Source organism: Rhipicephalus sanguineus, chromosome 3 (assembly GCF_013339695.2).
Source record: "Rhipicephalus sanguineus isolate Rsan-2018 chromosome 3, BIME_Rsan_1.4, whole genome shotgun sequence".
Classification (NCBI taxonomy): domain Eukaryota; kingdom Metazoa; phylum Arthropoda; class Arachnida; order Ixodida; family Ixodidae; genus Rhipicephalus; species Rhipicephalus sanguineus.
In genome coordinates, this window is record NC_051178.1 from 72,229,368 (window position 1) to 72,250,153 (window position 20,786).

General features: G+C 47.2%; 1 protein-coding gene across 1 annotated transcript in view; it reads left to right on the forward strand.

Annotated features, from left to right (window-relative positions):
- LOC119385571 (neprilysin-1) overlaps positions 1-20,786 on the forward strand; it is a 45,380-nt gene that overhangs the window by 22,529 nt on the left and 2,065 nt on the right. The window contains exons 7-14 of the mRNA XM_049414020.1: positions 297-467; positions 3,666-3,746; positions 5,025-5,155; positions 5,890-6,088; positions 8,721-8,840; positions 11,516-11,590; positions 12,791-12,891; positions 14,225-14,277. Coding sequence (XP_049269977.1) covers positions 297-467; positions 3,666-3,746; positions 5,025-5,155; positions 5,890-6,088; positions 8,721-8,840; positions 11,516-11,590; positions 12,791-12,891; positions 14,225-14,277 — 931 coding nt within the window. The remainder of the gene's footprint in view (positions 1-296; positions 468-3,665; positions 3,747-5,024; positions 5,156-5,889; positions 6,089-8,720; positions 8,841-11,515; positions 11,591-12,790; positions 12,892-14,224; positions 14,278-20,786) is intronic.

Genomic DNA, 20,786 nt, shown 5'->3' on the forward strand with positions numbered 1-20,786 from the left:
AAACGAATTCTTTGTTATAGCCGATACCACGGCAGCTTTCGCGTTTTCGGTTTTGTTATTTCAAAAATTAATGTAACTGAAAGGAAGCGTGACCAGCCAAAGTTAGTATCTATTTAGTTCGCTATGACCCATAATTCGCTATATCAGTGTTGTTTATAACGAGGTTCAGCTGTAGCAAGAAAGAAAACAGAAATATGACAACGTGCACCATTCAATCTGCACCCACTAAGCTGTTATTAAAGAGGTCACTGCATAGACATCGTAGATCAAATCCCGTTGCTGATTTCCTGCCGCAGCTTGGCGCCCCCGACATTTTTCTCGAGACGCCACTGCTGGAGGACAACGTGATCCGGCTGTCTTGGTATCAAGGTCTGATGGCCAAGGCCTTCTTTTACCTCGTCGAAGACGAGAACTACGCCTCACGTCTAGCTGAAGACACTTTCAATCTGGAGAACGACATAGCTCTAGTGAGTACATTTTTCCCCGTCCCACGTAAGATTCATCGCAGACTTAAAGTAATTCAAGTTCCTCCTAGAATTACAATAGCCTTAACTGCTTTAACCAGCGACCTTTGATCGTGCACCATTTTTTACAGCGAAAGCTGTTATGAGATCATTCACCGGCCGTTTTTGGCGCCGTAGTTGTCCGCCGCCGCCGCCGCCGGTGTCCGTAACCAGTATCGCTCGAAATAAGAAAAAAAAACGAGATAAACAAATTCCAGAACGAAACGAGGTTCGAACCTGGGCCCTCTGCGTGGGAGCGCAGTATTCAACCTCTGAGCCATGCCGGTGCTTGAAACTGCTTTGCAAAAAGGTCCTATACAAGCTTCATGTCGGGAAGGAACCACATTAGCATATGCAATATAGCGTGGTAGAACAGTAAAATAAGCACCAAGCGTCGCACACCGCGAATTCTGTAACCAGGCGTCACACAATGCGAATTGCGCAACGAGTAGGTTGTTGAATGCTTCCAACCCATTACAAAGAGCTCTGCCATAATTCTTCATCGTCATCAGCACAGCATCAACAAAGTGCGCATAATGCCTTACCTGCGTAAAACTTGTTGTTGGGCTAGTTGGTGCATGTTACAAGCAAATCCGACGACGCACACCACCGAGGAAAGTAGGCGAAAGAGCTCTTTCCTTTCGCCTACTTTCCTCGGTGGTGTGCATCGTCGGATTTTCTTGTAACGTGCCTTACCTGCGTTTAGCAGGTACCACGGCTCTCCGTAGAATGACGAAAAATGGCACAGTGCCTGCTGCCCTACTTCTAAAAAATTACAATGATTTATAGCGTAGTGGGTTCCTCGCAAGTGCACTTGTATTGGTTGCCAAGGAAGCCCATAAGAGCATGATTCATTTCCTCGGGGTCTCAGTAAAATTACAATGATTTAGAGCGTAGTGGGTTCCTCGCAAGTGCAATTGTATTGGTTGCCAAGGAAGCCCAAAAGCGCATGATCCATTTCCTCGGGGTCTCAGTAAAGTTCTTGTCCCCCCCCCCGTCTCTCTCCCACGTCAACGTATATTTTACAGCATGACGGGAGAGGGAAATAGCGACCGGGCGTCACCCAATGCAAATTACATAACTGCTGGACCGTTTAAAGCTTCTAACCCATTACAAAGGGCTGAGCCATAATTCTTCATCGTCATCAGTCGTCGCGTCAACAAAGTGCACATAATACCTTACAGACGTGTAACTGGTGCCTCGCTTCTCCGCAGAATGACGAATAATGGCTTAGTAGGTGCTTCCCAACTTCACAAAAATTTTGATTTATGGCGTAGTGGGTACCTTTCTAGTGTACTTGTATTGTAGCCCCAAGAGAGCTTACAACGGGCTCTAGAAACGCCCCTCTTCCAGCTTTCGCTGTTTCTGTGCTGCGGTTTCAGCGCAGGCTTGGCGTTTTTTTTTTTTTAAGTTATAACGAGCATTCTCTGCGGTGCTTTTGAGGCTTAGTCAGACAATGCATTTCCTCTGTGTAAACTGCAATCAAATATTATGCCATGGCAGGCCTCGTAATCAAACCGTGGCTTTGGCACGTAAGCCTCCATGTTTTCTGTTTTTCGATAACCTTCGTGTGCAAAGATAGAGCTCTTATTACTTTTTTTTTCTCGACCCACTCTTAGCTACAACACAGTGCCTGTGGAAGTTTGCGCACCGCTGAGATGGAAGTAGGAACTCTGCACACCGCCATCAAGCTGCCCCCAGTTCCTGTTGACGTTTAATAGTTTTGCCACACAGTCGCTTTTTGTGACATGAGCATCACTCACACATCACTGTTATGCATCTGTACGCTGGTAGGCAGCCGCGCACAGCGCAGGCTTTCGTCTTCCGAAGTTGTGAGACAACACCAGCTAAAAAGTCATATTCGGCAAAAATAAAGCGCGGTAACAGACATTCACATCAGTCGACAGACACATGTTATACCTTCTCCCGGCTTACCTGAATGTCTGTTCGGTGCTTTATTTTTTCTCAAAATCTATGCAGCGTTTTGCCCAGTATAAAATTTTGTTAACATGTCGTTGCAGCTTTCATATAGGAGCCGATGTGGCATAGCAAGCGACAGCTACGAGAAATTAAAGAGGTCATCACTACTTCAGTGCCATTTTGGTGATTTGAAGGTTGACCCGCCGGCAACTGACAAAATGTTTGGCGAAATATTGCTAAACGAGTTATATGCCAAAATTTAAAACAAGTTTTGCAACGGGTAAGCTACATCGAATTGACGCAAAGGTGAAAAATTACTTCGTGGCTATCAGTAAATTACGAGTCCGCTATGCTGAGAACGACATTCTTACCCCGGAAGGCGGCTTAGTTAGGATATACGAAAAAAAAAATAAATGTTAGCAATGGCCCCTCATAGATGTCCTGCTACTCCTTTTCAACGTGGTCCTAAAGCGTTGTCCATGTGTGGTCAAGGATTTTTTTTTACATGTGAGCACTGCATGAAGTTAAGGACCAAAAAAAAAAGTGTCAGAAATTGCATGATTGCTTTCCCCCTCCTTTGCGTTGTATTCACCATTTACGCAGTAAGCAGGCGCGACAGGCATTGGCCGACTTTCTGAAAGGCATACCGGCCCGTGACCTCGGAGGTAACGTGCCCCGTCTCGTAGGTACCGCAGCCGCCATGGTGTGCCGCCACGTGCAAACAGCCGGTCGGTTCTTTGTCATCCCTCATGCGTATTTTCCAGTGCATTTGTGGCGATGACAAAAGATAGAAACCGCGCATTTCTAGCGTTATCTCCGCACATGTTTGACTGATTCGAAGAATAACTTTGTCAGGTGGTTCTTGAGCCACAAAGTGATGCGGAAGAAGTGATGCGGAACGGAATAAACCGTTCTTGGTGTGCCACATCAGGGTCCTTAACGGCCATTATTGTCAAAAATCTGCATGGCCATAACAATGCACACTAAACGATGACAGAACAGGCTAGTAAAGTTGTAGGACGGGCTTGGAGCCCCCCCCTCCCCTCCTACATGATTAGGAGGTTTCGCGCCGCCCTGCCCCTAGATTGTGTCAACACTTGTAAACGATATAAACGCGTTAAAACGTGCTCCTGAACAATAATGCGTCAAACACAATAAGCCTTCCATCAGCTATCGCCATTCAAATCTTTGATGTTCGGTTTGATGAGTCTCAGAGAGATTTTCTCTCGCCTATCATTGCAGGCTAAGATAGCCGACATACCAACAGAGGCTGATCCACTGTTCGAACGAGTCCTCATCAGTAACCTCGTGCAGCTTCCGCAGGTAGGTTGCCACACCTAAAGTCAGAATACATTCAAGCCGTGCACCAAAGCTGGGTTGAAGGATAAACGCCAAAACAAAATAAAATTTTGTGCAGATCTTGTGCGCGCGTTTATGCCTCAGAAGCCTTGGTTTCGAATATTTGCTTGCACGACAGAACTACTGTTCGGCATATAGTCACTACGTTTCCTCTGTCTTTGCGATAGATGGTGTGTAGATTTAATTTTCGCGGGGTTGAGAATAATACGTGTGAATTTCTTGCCGGAACGCCACCGGCGCCACACAACAAGGACATTTAGGCCTCCATTTATTAGCTAACTCATATTGGCATAAAGCCCTGAGCTAGTTCGCGATTGTCTGAACACTCAACAAACACTTAGGCTCCGCATATATAAAGTCAACGGATTATTAAACTAAGATGTTCATAAGTAAAATAAGTAAATCTTCATTCAACATAACGTTCTTCATCTAAGCCGACAGAATAAAACAGTACTACACTTTTCAGCACATGCTTTCTAATGTAAGCATTTGTGTTAGCGTGATGCCAACGTGTCTCCTGGAGACAAGCTAGTGGGAATCAGTAAACAAAATGCACCAGGGCAATTCAGTACACATGAGGTTATGTTTAATACAATATTACGCATGCGTAATTGCAGTTGATGTGTGTTATTAAGCATGTTATGCTTTTAGATCCCGTTGTCGGCGACCTTCAAGGGATCTTGAGACAAAAGCGAGTGCCGTTATTCGGTCGGTCGAACGAGAGTATCCGGGCATACAGCTAAAAGTTTTTAAAAAAGCGGTCTTTGTCCCTGGGACAACCCTCTCTACATGATCTCATTACTTGCGCGAGCTACTGCCCAAAAAAGTTACGAAAGATATAGCGTCCGAGTTCTTAATATTTCTTCACAGTACCACTGAAGTTGTAACTTCTGGTACGCTGAGATTTTATTTGTGATTTCCAATAGTGACTTCCAAATCGAGATACAGGCCACCATACGCTTGTCATCTTTTCGCTGTGAGACCGGGTTGCATGTGCTCGGCGGCTCCGCGGATTTTGCGCTGCCTCCGAGACAAACGCTCATATTACGTACGGCACGATGGTGTTCTAGTCCAGCACTGTGTCCGCCTACACCTCCAGATCAGTTATGTAACAGCTGTTTCTATTGTGTTTGTTCGATTATTCATATATTTGTGCTTGAATACGAATAAAAACTTCGAAATTTACGTACTCTTAGAGGCTTTATGTTTTGGCTTGGGCTTTTCTCTCTCACACCTGACTAGTGGAGCTGGACGGAATTTCTCTCCACCCTGTTCGGCGCCAAGCAGTCTTCGCTCGGAGAGGACGTGTACGTTCTTGTCAGATCCGTGGACTTCTTTCGCCACCTCGTGCCCGTATTTGGAAACAGCTCGAGGTGAGCTAGGCCACGAATGCCGTGCCCCGTTCGATGAATCTCCAGTTGAATAACGACCTTCATATAAACTGTAACAACTGCTGTCTTTTACAGAGAGAACCGCTTTGTTCTGAACCGTTAACCGATATTATATTCTTCGGTTCAGGTTCAGATAACGTTAGGTACGTTCTGCGAATATCGGCTCGGGTACGGCTTTTGGGTCGCATTCGGGTGTTGTTTACAGCCCGGTTTAATTTTATATAGTTTAGCGTACAATACATGCACAAACAATGTGTTGAGCGAAGGACAGAAACCACACGCGCGATGAAAAGAAAATAAACGTAACACGCATATGCAAAGCTACATATATTATAAAATATTTGCACGACATGCTTAAAAGTTCATCAGGCCACATCATCTGAACAACAGGCATCGCTATAAGAGCGAAACTGTTTTAGTCTACCCTGGGCTGCCGTCGCAGTACTGTAGCAGTAGGCGTCACGTAGGTCACGTGACCTGAGGGGCAGGAGTGAGGCTCAGTGGAAAGGAGGGGGTCTGACGAGAGGAAGACAGTGAAAGGGGGTCACTTGTCACCGCACCAAGGCAAGCTTGGAAATCATGACTGTGTGTGAGGTTGTGATATTGCTGAAGGTGCGCCTAGGAGTTCCTACTTCTGATCGGACCAATCGTGTTACGCCGTAAGTACACCAGTACCGTCGATATGTCTTGGGAGACTAGAATATTTGGTGATGCAGGGCAAGTCTGGCCACCCTGGTAGCTTGGCGGGTCCTCGTCGCCGTGTCCCCGCTGCTACCCAGACCCCTAGACGAGCTGTCCCGGCTACATGCCCAGGGTGACCCCCTGCATGCCTGCTACGCGTTGCTGGAACCAGCCCTCGGAGCGACCTTCGCCAACACACTTATGCGCAGCCAGCCTACGGTAGACGTTCACAAGGTGTGTCACTTTTACTGTATATCTATACATCTCTCAATTTATCTAGGCCACTGTGCTATCCTGCTACCCGAACAAGATGTATGTTCACAGGAATACGGAGCCTGACGTCATCAGCATTGATTCAATAGATGAGGGAACTCGTGCCAACGCTTTCAGGGCAGCTTTCTTTGTCACGGTAGTAGAACAAAGCACTTATTGCCCGCCTAAGACAAATCTCTTCGTAGAGACCCTGGTTGTAGCATAAGTTGAGAAATAGACATGCAGGCAGGGAAGACAACGTAGCGAAAGAAAGAAAATGGGAAGGCGATGAATTGGTAAGGAAGGCAAGACGAGTAACATGTGCAAGCAGCGAGGGCTGGGCAGAATAGAACAGGGTTGTACTTAGTTTGATGACTCAGAGACTAGCTAGCTGATCAACACTGATCGAATCGCGAAAGTCGCTTCTCCGATTTCAACTTTACAGGGCAACAAAAAAAGTTGTTACCTGACGAAGACACCTTGTTTGCCCACTTTCAATGTGTTCCCTAGTGTTCTGCCTAGTGTTCTTGCGTTCCGCCCGAATGAAATGTAGCCGTCGCAGGTGTGATCGAAACCACTATGTCAAATTCAGCAGCGTGGGCTCACAAATTATACTCGGTTATAGTGGCGGGCGTATGCAGTTACTCACAGTTGCCCAGATAAGTTTCTCTGACCTTTGGGTACCCATAACTTCCACAGAAAAACGGCTCATGTTCCATAGACCAACACATCAGCTTACACAATTAAATTCTGTGCACGTTTTCATTGAATTGTCCATATAAACCGGAGTGCAAGTTGCCCGACCTAGCAAAAAATCAAACAGCGCAAAAAAGATTATTTCATATTTTAATACGAAAGTGAATTGTCCATATAAACCGGAGTGCAAGTTGCCCGACCTAGCAAAAAATCAAACAGCGCAAAAAAGATTATTTCATATTTTAATACGAAAGTGTTTCATGCCGGGTCCACCAAGATCTTCCTGAGGTATTTCAGTCACGCATATGACGTTGCTAAAACGCACACTAACGGATGAGAAAGCAAGAACTGGAAGAAAAAGTTCCTCCGCCGGAAATCGAACACACGACCTTTCGATCCGCGACGACAGGCGCCCGGCGCTCTACCGACTACGCTACCGCTGCCCATACACGAGGGTCCACAAACGCGCCTTATATCTCTCACACATTCTCTCTCGCACAGTGCTCTCTGTTGGCGGAGCCAGATGGCGCGGAGTGGGGCCGCCGTTTGTGAGCGGTGAAGTGAAGTACTGCGTCATGACAGTAGCGAGCGCCGATAGGGATCGATTTGGCGATGGCGCAGTTAGAGCGTCTCGATGCCAACGAGTAAACTGGCCGCGCTGGCATCGAGGAGGCGCCTTAAACGCAGTCGCGTTCTTTGCCTCTTGCATCGTGTTAGAGTGTGACGGCTCGTTGTCGGAGTAGTGCGGCTACCGCATGCACCAACGGTGTATCTCCGCCGCCTACTGCATCGAGTGTGATAGCACCGACTAATAAAACTGCTGCAATAAGCGCCGCAGAAAGGCAACAGTGTCGACGGATCAATGTCGTGCCTTCTTGGCTAGACAGAGGCCAGCAGGACGTGGAATGCCTTCGCGCGTTTGCGGCTCAAGCTACGAATCTCTGCCACCCGTGTTGCTGAAACGCAGTGCGGTAGTGCATGCATGAGCACAGGCGTGGTTTAGCTATTACTCGGGAGCGTACACCGTGCCGCGTCTCTCCTCAATTAACGAGCCTTCGAAGAAGTGCATATAGAGTACAAGTGTTTATTGTGTGCTTGTTGATGCGATCTATGCGCGGGATTTGCGATATGCTGTGTCCACGTATATGTGAACAACTTCACCTACCACAACGGTTAAATCATGATCATGGGCGTTAGTCGTCGCGATGGTGATGTGCCACTAAGCGTCAACGTGGGTTTATCCACGTAAACAGTGTTATAGCTGCCAAACACCTATTGACATTGTACAAGCTGTCATAGATCCAATGCACCCAACAACCAACTAATTCTGTGAAGACGTTTCACTTTCGTTTTATGCCGATACCTATGACGCAGTGATCAGCCATGTTTTTTTTTCACGTAATGCGCTGCTGCGAAATTTAAGAATTCGGCATTGGGCTTTCGTTTTTTTCCTTTGTATTTGGCAATTTTGTAACGCACTTAAGCAGTCGGGGAAAGACGCCAGCCTGGCAAGCGAGGCAGCGAACAGAGAAGTGCTGAGGGTTTTATCACACGCTGTAGGACTACGTACGATAGTCACGGAAAAGCGGCTAGAAAGGGGCGGTTTTACAGCTCCTAATACATACGGCTTTACAGGCGCCGTAGTGAGTGGTTATGGTTGCTTGATGACGATTTCCGAACGCTTTAGAGTAGCTGGACATTACACACTTCCCTCCAAGCAAATTTAAAGCCCTTATGGATCAGGACTGATTTATCGTTGCTGTTTAGTGTTCCCTTAATCCACGTAGATCACTTCATTGTAAGACACCTTCTTTCAGTGCATTTTTTTAGAAGCAGCCATTCTAAAGCTGGATGTGTTTACATGCGACAAGACGTGTACCCCAGGCATTACGCTGAACTGCTTTTTGTTCCCTTACAGGTGAAGACACTATTGCACCAAATCCAGGCCAGCATCGTCGAAATTCTTCAAAATTCACCCGCCATCAGCAAGGAAATGAACACTATCGTTGCAGAGAAGGTGCGTGACCATATGAGACAAGTTTTCTTTGACTCACTTTACAACCCATGGTGATTTCGAAGTTTTCTGCCAGCTTAGTCTTAACAGAAAAGGCGGTTGGTTTTAGTTTTCTTCTCCTTAAAGGCTTTGCTAGGGATTGTGGGTGTTAGAATATTTCAATTTTCGAATACTAATGGAATACAAATGTGGACAAAAGCTCTCCGAATATCGAATCGAATATCTAATATGCGTGCATCGTCAAAATGTAGAAAACAGGAAGCATAACTAGCTTTCCTTACTGTTCTAAAAAAGTAGAGGACATGGTCCGCAGCCTCAAAAGGGGTGGCCATAGGCACCAGACATTTGAAGACGTTTTCCCTGAAGGGCTCGCAGCAACGAGGAGGAGCGTGCAACGAATTTTGTTTGCCTTCCTGTGAAACATGGGGCTAGGTAACGCGTGGCGACACAACCCTACCATTCATGTGATGCTTAGGTGGAACAGTTGCCGGCTATGCAGGTGAGGCTAGCACCACCTGCTGCGACATCACAACCGTCACCATCACCTAAAGGAAATCAATGAAACTGCAATAAACTATGCCGCAGTACGCTGGAAAGACTTCTGGGAATCCACTCCAAACAAATTATCATGTAGAAAAACTATATACTCCACATGTTATGGAAGTAAGCACTTTCCGCACGTCGTTACAACAAATCTACAGCTTTTCCTACAGCTTAAAGGGGCTCTTGCACGCTTTTTCAGCATGGTCAGAAAAAGCTGCCAATCCGTAGTCGAGGCTCCCGAGGACATGTGAGCCAAACATCATAAGGCAGTAGGCGGCCTGGAATTTACAATTACTCCTCAAAGTCAGCTATAAATCGCTCGCTCTTCTCTAGGCAAATGCCATAAACCCAAATGACCGCTCGATAAACATAGACCACGGCCGTTGGCTTACTTGAGCATCGTGTGCTGTATAGTTACCGCGGCCGCCGCGGGATGCCTCCACGGCCCGCGCTCGCTGGCGATCACGCTGAGAGTAAGCCGTGCGTTCGAAGAAAAAAGAAAATAAAGTGCTCAGGCACATGACGCGCGCCGATGAACGGACGTAGCCTCTTGCCCCCTTGCCACCCCCTTTGCGTGGCTTTCAGTGCGCTTGCTGGTACGAAGGGAGAGAGAAAGCGCCTAAAGCGTGCTGCAAATCCCTGTAACTCTCCTCGTACTTGACGGATTCTAAAAGTGTGTGCGGCAGTCGATTCGTGAAACAATAAACTCATTTAATGAAGTCAGTCGATGATTACTAGAAAAAGTGTTGCAGGGCCCCTTTGAGTGAGCTGAGTGGTAATCCGAACGAGTTTGTCTTGAAGGCGACATTTCAGTCTCCCTCCGATAGACGCTCGGGCTTGTCGGCACGGCTCTGATATGAGAATCATATTTGTTGATCATGCGCTCGGCTCACGGTGCTGATGGACACAGTGCAGCGAGTGCAGGTGTCTGCTCTGTGTACAGGTGTACAGGTGCGAGCGACACATGTACACGAAGTCTTGTAGATCCTCGCTGTGAGGTAGTGCAATTTCGTACTTATCATCCTCTTTCACCCCCTTGACGTCAACCATGTACAGGGCGTGTAAATCACCTAATAGATATAAAACATACGAACAGCGGCTACGTTAGGTTGAATTAGACATGCTTCTGAACACCTGTCGCTCCATCATTCACGCGGAGTTGATAATTCGTTGGGTTTTATTTGAATAACACAATTTTTCTATCGTGCCTTCCTTTCCAAAAAAAGTTACCTTTAAACAAAAATTAGAAGAAATGGGAGATTTAAAACTATAAATACAGAATAAACGTCCATGTCCTTTAGGCTACCTTGTGGAAAATTAAATACTTCGAATTAAAATTCTGTTATCTCTTTGCCGGAGAGAGTATCTCTGTCTCTGACTCTCCCCAACATGCGCTAGCGACATATTGACAGTATATTAACACGAAAGTGTTTTATGCCGGGGTCCACCACTGACGTATTTCCGTCACGGAAATGACGTTGTAAAATATAAAGACTAACAGTGGGCAAAGAAAAAACCAGAAGAAAAAGTTCCGACCGCTCGCTCCGCAGCGCGAAACGATTCGGCCACGGACGGCACGCTCTTCACAATGCTAACGGCGAGCTATTTATATACACCATTTACCGGTGGCGGTACTCAGAGATCGGCGTTACAGCGTGTTTTCGTTATCACTAGCGAGATGGCACGAAGGGCTCGAAGAGCGCAGTAGAGCGTGCTTGGAAGGTCGTCGCCGTTGCGACGAGCGCCCGCGTCTACAGGGCGTGGTCGCACGTGCGTGCGTCCTTTCTGCTTGAGCAGCGCGTTGCAAGTTTTGAGCTGCTTGCCGTTCTTCGCGTGACATTACAATCGCTGTAGCATTCATTCCTTCGCCCTTGGGGCGAAAGAATGCGCAACAAACGCTCAACTACGTCTGTGAAGACACGTTTCACTTTCGTGTTTTACCGATTCCTATGACAGAGGGATCAGCTATGTTTTTTTTTGTAATTAATATGACTGCACACCTGCAGCGCACCATTCCTACGCTGTTTAACATTAGCGAATGTGCGGGTGTGCGAAAGCGAGCCCAGAGTGTGCTGACTTCGACAGCATACCATCATGTTTCAGCATGACACTGTGATGATTCACTTAATAGTGCCGGTTATTTCTATGTTTTGCAGATGCGCGACATGAAGTGGCATATTTTTCCGCGACACATGGAGGGTGTCAAAGACATGGATAGCATTTTCGAAAAGGTAACAGTTGCAGCGAACAATAAGGCCCGCAGTAGCACCTGGAATATTTACACGAGCTGGTCCGCTCACATTGCAGGCAAAGTCTGTAATTTTTTCATTAAGCACGAGCTGAAAAGACTGACTTTAGAAACGCCACGCGAATGTTACGAACCAGCAACATGGTGTCGTCTGAGCTAGTAGTTTGATCGTTACTAAGTGCGCATCCTAAAATACCGGTAGGACATAGCGGAGGTAAATCGACAGGTTACGGTCGAATACACCTAACAGAGGCACTAGATTTCAAAGCTGGTGGAAATATCATGTGGCCAATACTCCAGATAAAGACGGCGCGTTTAAGACATCAAAAAAACAAAAGAACAATATAAGGGATGGATAGAACCGGAGCTGTTATAGCCGTCCATAGCTGGGCACAACCTAGAAATAGAAGTTTAATGACGAAACGTTCACGAAAAGACAGACGAAATTACAACACGATAGCTTCAATGAAACCTGGCTACATCAAGCTGACAAAGTGACTGTTTGTTTCCACCCTATTTTGAAGGCGATGCGTAGATGATATTTGCCACCATCATTATGATCATCATCCAATCCATTGCACCGAACCCGATGGGTGTTATTGGCATGGTGGGAAACTATAGTATCAGTGCATTTTTGGGGCAGTTGACCATTCCTCCACATTAATACCACAGTGATGTATATATATTCGTTCAATTCACAGCAGTAAACAAGGCCGATTACGCTACGGAATTCGTAGCCGTAGCTCTCACAATAATGGGCGCTGATGGCTACGCATAGATGACGCCATTTCTCTGCGTTTAACATCATCCGAGACAAAGCAACAACACAATTTCAAGAGGCCTCACCGTTTTTGGGTGAGCCCCTTGAATTCCACTGTGGCGTTGAATTGGCCCTACAACTTTACTCCTCTTCTCTGATGTTTTCATTGACGCCTACATGGCGCCATATTACGTCCACAGATGTGGTCAGCCATACTCCTTCAGTATCGACAGCAAATACGAGTATGCCTTGCTTCTATCACTTCATCTTCCAGTTGCACTTAGATTCCTTCTTTCGGCTGAATATTGCGTGTCTGTAGCATAGATTACACAGCGGAGCGATAGTTAAGTTCGGTATATTGTGACCTCACACATGGCTGAGAAGATCACCGTGGGTGCTGATCATACCTTGTTTGCACGGCAGGCTCGCGACATCAGTTCGTCGCGCGTGCTGGACGGCTTCTTCACGCTGTCATCCTTAGCTATGGAGAGCCGCTGGTTGCCGTCATCGCCTTTTTTACAAAAGTATGTATAGTGGTGAGCTTCTCTCTAGAAAAGTGCACGTGTGTCCCCGATTCACTTGTTCCTGCCTGCACCACTGACTGACAATGAAAGGTGGCTTCGCTCTTTTTCGTCCACACTGAGAGGCCTACTAACACGTCAATATGCGACACGTTCTCACCATAAGATAGATGATTTGGAGTATTCAATTGCGTTTTAAAAGGGTACGCTGAGAAAAATCACAATGCCGAAAAATCCAGAAGGCGTTAAAATGCTGGCGTTTGGAAAAGCCCTAACTGCCATTTATAGCCAAGCTTTATTTGTTCTGTAGTACGTCCGTGTTTGGAGACAATAGCTATTTTGAAAGAGACATTAAAGCAAACAATAAATTAATACTGATTGATAAATGATTCTTTGAAAGCTGTAACATCATTATTTTACCATCATAAATTTATAAATAGAAGAGAAAATAAAGGCGAAAGTTTTCTTTTTAAATTTCGCTCTAAGATCCTCACGCATGAACGTCAGCGTGCCGTCACAGATATATAGTTTTTTTGTCTTCGTATTTTGGTCACATCGGCGCAACAAACGCTTCTGAAACTTTGCACGTTAGTCTCTGACCCCCTCAGAGGACAATGTAATTCATTCTGCGCCCTAGTAGGCTCCGTAAAAAAATCTATGACGTCACAGCTAGTTGGTGCGCGAACTTCGTGGTGACGTCGCCCCTTACCTTTCCTCTTTATGCGCTTTCTCGCTTACCAAGCGCCTTCTCGCGGCAAGTGTTGTGCTTTTGGTATTGTAAAAGGGGCTTTTTACTAATACCAGGAGACTCTTTTTTTTCTGTATAGCGACGCTAAGTTTTGCTAGTCCACCGGGCGTACAATTAAAAAAAAATAAAACTTCTACAAAATAACGTATGCAGTACTTACAGCTCTGTGCCCATAAAGGCCATTGGGTGCGCCTGAGATGTGTAACTGTAACGCAAAGAAAGCGAACCAGTAGAAAAACTATCGTTGACGGCATGTGTTTATCGCACAACATCAGGCTCTCAAACAAACATGCAGTTTTTTATCTTCGTGCCCAGCTTTCTCACGCCGACCTCTAATGTTCCCCGTAAACAACAAGCGTTTTAGAATCAGCTTAGTTTCCATCTGAATAGAATGCAAAAACGCAAGGTCCAATTGAAACCTTTAGTAACCTTTAGTTGGGGCACTACATAGCAGTCCAAAAAAATATCGAAGATTACACTCAAAACTTGGAAGTTCTAACTTCTGGTACACTCACAATATATAAACTATGAAGTAATTGTGAGCTGTCATAACCATGTATGAACAAAATGACCGTGATTTCATTTCAGCTGGGCCTTTCTGGACGTGTCTCCCTTTTACGACGTCTTTCACAATACCTTAGGTTAGTATTTTTGCATCTGTTTTACAGCGAGTAAACTCGAGGTTTTCAGTCAACGAGCCAGCTGTATTCTCTCATCTGTAGATAGGTACACTAGTTACGACGATTCATGAACAGAGATATAAAACGCAATAACCGACAATGCGAAGTGCAAACTTGTCTTCATTGTAATCAGATCGCTCAGCAGCATCGCCGTCGATTTTGAACCATATACCAACAACCTCGTGCAAAAGCTGTTTTGTGTCTTCTATAATTAACAGTTGTGGGCGATGCTGTACTGGACAGGAGAAAAAAGACACAGTTTCGCCACAACGGCGAAGCAATGGATGCGATAGGAACAAATTAGAATGTCACGCGAAGAACGGCAAGCAGCTCGATACTTGCAACGTGCCGCTCGAGCGAAAAGGTCTGGCGAAAAGAACACACACAGGACGACCGCGAACTAACCACGGTCACAGCTTGACACTTGCAGCGCACTGCTTAAACACAAGGAAGGGCACTCGAAAAGAATGCACAGGTACACACAGGACGAGCGCGAACTGTTACGGTTGTTACTTCTTCGTGTTTGAGCAGCGCGCTACAACCCAACGCTCTTCTTTTTTTTTTAACTGCGGCGCGTGGAGTGACCCCTCCGCGTCTCCTGCCGCACGTGGCGTTCGACGCATCGTTTAAGACTCTGATATACTCCAGCGTACCGTCGTCGAGCGCGCGCGCGCGTCACGGCGACGTTACATCAGCAAAAAACAGCCCTCTATGGTCCGGCGTAGGCTGACCGCCGACGCGGCCGACGGCTGGCGCGCTAGGGCGTCGCTCGGCACCGAATAGATCCTGTTGCATTTCGCGCCGGCCGCGCCGGACTCGCATGTACAGAAACCTGCTTCGCGGGCTGTTTCGTCAGTTCCCGACAGGTGGCGCGGGCGTTCTTCGCTTTACTGCGCATGCGCTCCTCTGATTCTCCTGCGGTTGCATCGGAGCCGAAACGTTGACTGTGTGGAGACCGGCATGGTGCCTGTGTAACGGTTTCTTTTTATCGTGGGACCGTCCTCGTGATACGTGAGACGTGCTGCCGAAGTATCTGAGAACGTCGCTGTGTCGTCGTTGGGTGGTGACAGGGCGACTTCGATGCTGTACAGCGGTAAACAGGCCGCAGTGCGCTAGGCCTAATCTGCTTGTTCCTGCTCATACATCGCACCGGCACTGCTGGCGCACCGAGGTGCCGCTAGCTGTGCGATATATCTCCCCCCTTTCTCCATCCGCCTTATTTGAGTGATAGAGGTGGTCGTGGAGGGCCAGACAATCACCGAAGAAGAGTATCTAAGCGGGAGCTGGACCACGTTGGAGGCGCAGCGCTGGTGCGCGCGCCAACAGCCCCGAGCCGATACAGACAGGAAGCAGACCGGGAGCGCCACTGCTGACTCCGAGCATCGTGAGAGGGGGAGACCTCGATTCCGCGCCAGGCCGCCACCGCTCCCTAAACGTAAACCGCTACCGAAGCTTCTGCCGGCGGATTACAAGGTCATCATCCGACCACAAACAGCAGCCAGTCTGCTACACCACGGTGCGACAGAACTTTTTAAGGCAGTCTGCGCTGCGGCGCAGGTGAACCCCACGGAAGTCGTCGCCGAAGACCAGCTCAGGTTACACCCTACGAACAATACGGCGCTGATCAGCACCCCGTCCCTGGATAGGGCAGGCAGGTACATAAAATTACAAGTTGTCAAAATCGGCCAACAAGAAATCCAAGTTTTTGCTTACGCTCCGGCGCCTGAGAACTCCACCAAAGGGATACTGTATCACGCTTGTTCTGACGAGGATGATGCAGCTATCTTGAATGAACTACGTGCCAGAAATAAGGGCATCGATATCGTCGGAGCTCGGCGCCTGGGCGAGTCCAGGCATATTGTGACGATATTTACCGGTGCCGACCGGCCGCCCTACGTAAGATACTGGGGGGCCACGTACGTCGTATACCCTTTCCGGGATCGCATCGAAGCCTGTTACAACTGTCGGAAAGTAGGCCACCAAACGGATGTGTATCCTCAACAAAGACAGGCAAGATGCAAGAGATGTGGAGATGAGACGCATGCCACGCCGGAGTGGGGCACCAAGCCCACATGCCTAGCTCGGTGCATAGTGTGCAAGGGTGGGCACCCCACCGGTGGCAGGAACTGCAAGTTCAAGTACTATTCTCAAGTACAGCAGCGTAGCAACAACAGCAAGAACAGCACAGGGACCAAGCGCACGACCGTCGTCATCGGTCAACAACAAGGCGGTGACCAGGAGAACACAACCCGCATCACTTCGGCTACCCAGCCGAACTCGCAGAGCACGGGTTACAGGGACGCGGTACGAGGCACTCGACTGACGGAGGCGTCGCAAGCCCGTCAAGAAAACGCAACTGTGCTGCAGCAGGCTCCACCAGGCTCCAGAGAGCACTCGTCCAGCAGAGGAAGGACTGCAGCACATGGCCACGGGACCAGCCAAGGCCAAGGGACTACCCGATCGGACCCTGGCGGAGAAGTCAGCGAAACGGTGAGGGGGTTAGTTGCAGAAGTTAAGGAGCTCAAAAAACAATTAGAAGCTGCTAATAATAAGATTCGACACCTGGAAAATCCCACGCCCGCTCGGCTAACGCTTGCAGCTAGGGAAACGGCCGCATACGTACACAGGAACGCGGAGTCGAGTATGGAGGTAGATCATGCACGTAATCCTAAAAGAAAATTAATCGACGAGAGTGAACCCGCCGAAGAACCAGCAAGCGATCTCAAACAACGAGTCGAAACAGTAGAACAAACAATATCAAGCCTGGCGAAAAGCATAGACGAAAGATTCAACGTTATGCAGTGTGCAATGCAAGAAACGCTGAAGACGTTCCACGACATGCTCAAAAACGAAATACGCAACATGATACCCACATTAGGCAACAACATAGAGACACCGTCAACCTCGCTACCTCTAGTCATCGCGTCTGCAAATCAAACAGGGGGACCTCAAAACGGACGCGGCATTCCCAACGGTGCGGCCGACGCCAGGTCCACAGTATACCTCAAAAATGATGGCAGAACAAGTTAGAATAATTCAGTGGAACTGCAGATCGTTTGCCAAAAAGAGAGCAGCGCTGCAGTTCGCAATGACGGACCTCAACCCTAAGATCGATGTCATCGCGCTACAAGAAACAGAATAGGCTGTCAAAATTACCGGCTATACCAGCTTTAATGAGCTCCCGACAAGCAACAAATCGAACGTAAGAACAGCCATTGCAGTACATCGTAACATTGCTGCAATGCAAATCGACTTGGAAATAGAAAATCTGCACTACACTTTTGTTCAACTCATGCCCAAGAACAGAAAGCATAAATGCATCTATATACTTAACGTATATAGCCCGCCAAGATGCAGTACTATCCCCTTCCCAACAATCATGCGAAAAGTGAGGAAAGAAGCAGGAGAAGCCCAGGTTGTCATTCTAGGAGACTTTAATGCAAGTCATACCATGTGGGGCTACCCCCGTAACACCAAGAAGGGCGTCTCGATAGCAAATGGGGCCAACAACCACGGCTTGACCCTGCTCACAGATCCTTCACAGCCGACAAGAATTGGCAACAGCGTGACACGAAACACCACTCCCGATCTGACCTTTGACCGACAAGTGGAGGGAGCGACATGGTCCAACACAGGACTCAATTTGAGCAGTGATCACTATGTCCTGGACATCAGAATACCTGCGGCGGGATACAGTAAAAAGAAGAAACATATCAAACATACCAAGTGGGACCTTTTTCGATTCAAACGGAACCATCAGGCTGTCACAAAAATTGAAGACTTAAACGAATGGACAACGCAGCTCCTCCAGGACGCCGAAAAGTTCACGACCGACGCGCTCGCCGAAGAGGATGGCCCCAGACCTGACGCTAAGCTGATCACGCTTTTGGAAAACCAGCAAACTCTCCAAGCGGAATGGCTGAAGCGCAAACATGACCGTCAACTTAAACTAGCCCTGGCTCAAGCTGAAACGGAAGTACAAAAATACTCTCAAGAGTTACGTTCGGCTCAGTGGATGCAGCTGTGCAACAGGCTAAACGGTCAGCTCGGCTCGAAGAACCCCTGGTTCTTGTTTCGTCATTTGCTGGATCCCGACAACAGCAAAGGGGCAACTGCCAAAAAGGTCAGCCAGCTTCTCCGGATGCATCCGGCGTCGGATCAAGAGATCATACAAGAGCTCACTAGCCGCTATTTTAATACGGAAACAGATGATCTTGCGTACGCAGAATACAGTGGCGAAGCAAATGAGAAGATAGATGCTGATATCACCGAGGCTGAGGTCAGAGCTGCGCTCGCCGATCTAAAAACCACCTCGGCGGCTGGGCCGGACGGCATTACTAATAAAATGCTGCGCAACCTCGACGACCAGTCGATAAAAAACCTAACCGTCCTATTCAATCATGTTTGGCGCACCGGTGAACTTCCACAGACGTGGAAAGAAGCCGCCGTAGTCTTCATTCCAAAACCAGGAAAAAAGCTGCTACTTGAGAATTTACGTCCAATCTCGCTTACGTCGTGCCTGGGCAAAGCACTAGAACATGTGGTTCTGACACGCCTCATCGAGCATGTTGATGAACACCAGCTATTTCCGCCCACCCTGTTTGGCTTTCGGCAAGCTATGTCCACGCAAGATATTATGTGGATGCTCAAAAGGGACGTGGTGGAAGCAGGCATTCCAGGAGCAGTACGCACAATACTCGGGCTCGACGTGCACAGGGCGTTCGATAACGTCAAACACGAGGCCATACTCAGAAACCTATCGAATATGAACGTTGGGGCACGAGCGCCAACGAGAGGGCGCGTGGCTACGCGAAGCTGCGCGCCCTCCCTCTCCACAGGGAGAGGACGCGACGCCGCGTCAAAAAGTCACGCGTTGACGCGCTGCAACGCGTACGTGTGTTCGGGCCTTTAGCGTTAAATGGTGTGTATAAATAGTTCGCCGTTGTTATGCTAAACAGACGGTGGCACGTGGCCGAGTCCTGAAACTATTGAACATGTATTCATTGATTGTAATAATGCCATATTCTTTTGGGACATATTGCAGAGGACCTTAAAGATAGAACTACCTCTTAATCCGCACGGTATTCGCTTTTTGCCCTTTGAATACTCTGTTCCGCATTTGGATGTTATCTTTTTACTGGGTCTCCATTCGGTTTGGCGCAGCATGTTAGCGTATAGACACTGTGATGTTAAAGTTCCATCTGTTCATGAGTGTTTCGTGGAAATTGTCAAAGTTCGTGAGGTGTATAAGACGACTGACTGTGATGAAGATGTGATAGCTTTGCTTGATGCATTAACGCACATGAAACGGATATGATGTGTGCTTGTTAGACGATCTTGACCTGTAGTCAAGAAGGCAATAAAGAAAAAAAAAGTGGCACGTGGCCGAGTTGTTTAAAGCAGCGCGCTGCGGAGCGAGGGGTCGAAGGTTCGAATCCCGGTGGCGCGCTTCGGAAATCTTTTTTCTTCCGACTTATTTTTCTTTGTGGCTTTTATTTATATATACATATACATATCCGAGACATGACGGCGACGGAAGAAACCAGCCGAGAGCGTCCATATAATTGCTCTCGCAATAATAAATTAGTTTATTTCGCGCACAACCGACTTCAGTTGTCAGTGGTTAGGTACAACTGGTGAGCCACAACAGCTTTTTTCATGTTTGCCACAGTACAGATTCTGAATTGCCAATTTTTCCTTGTGAAAACCTTTCAACCTTTCGCAGTTGCCACATTGTTCCTCGTAATTTACCGGCTGACTGATAATGCGTGTAAGCGGCATTTCTACCATTACCATATATCATAAATACGAATTTGATCTGTACATTTTCATGGACGATTTACTTAGTATTTACAATGTTTTAAGTGGCGTATGTATTGGTTCAGTATTTTCTTTTTTCCCCTAGTTTACATGTATTATCTTCGGTGTTTCTTATAACCAGAGAATTCAGTTTTCCATTCTGCATTTTTTTTTTCAAGTGAGCTCTCAATGTTTTTTTTTTTTTTTTGCCGGAAACCGCTCGAGTCAGTAAGCCTATTATTTGCATTTCTTCCTTGAATATTTGGTATTAGGGGAGCGCTAAAATATCATCTATAATTCGACATTCTGATATGCAGCATTGCTGCATCCCATACAAAAAATAACTTCAGGGAGCACTTTAGCTAGCTAGGACACAACGCCCCCACAGTAATTCAACTTTATAGGAACAAATAGTGGGCGCTTTAGCTGTCGAAAGTTTTGAGGCACAATAGTATACACTATGGAACATGTAACGGCCCTCATGAGTAAACGATTGCGTAATGGTGCAACAAAAAATTATCAAATAAGTGAACTTCAAGTAACTGAACTGCGTAAGAACTTTCTATAGGCGATACTCACGCTGTCTCACGTGAATAATCTCTGTTCACGTTTGCTGGGAGTCATTTGGATCCCAGGAAATTAAAAGCTGGATGTAAGTTTGAATTTATGTC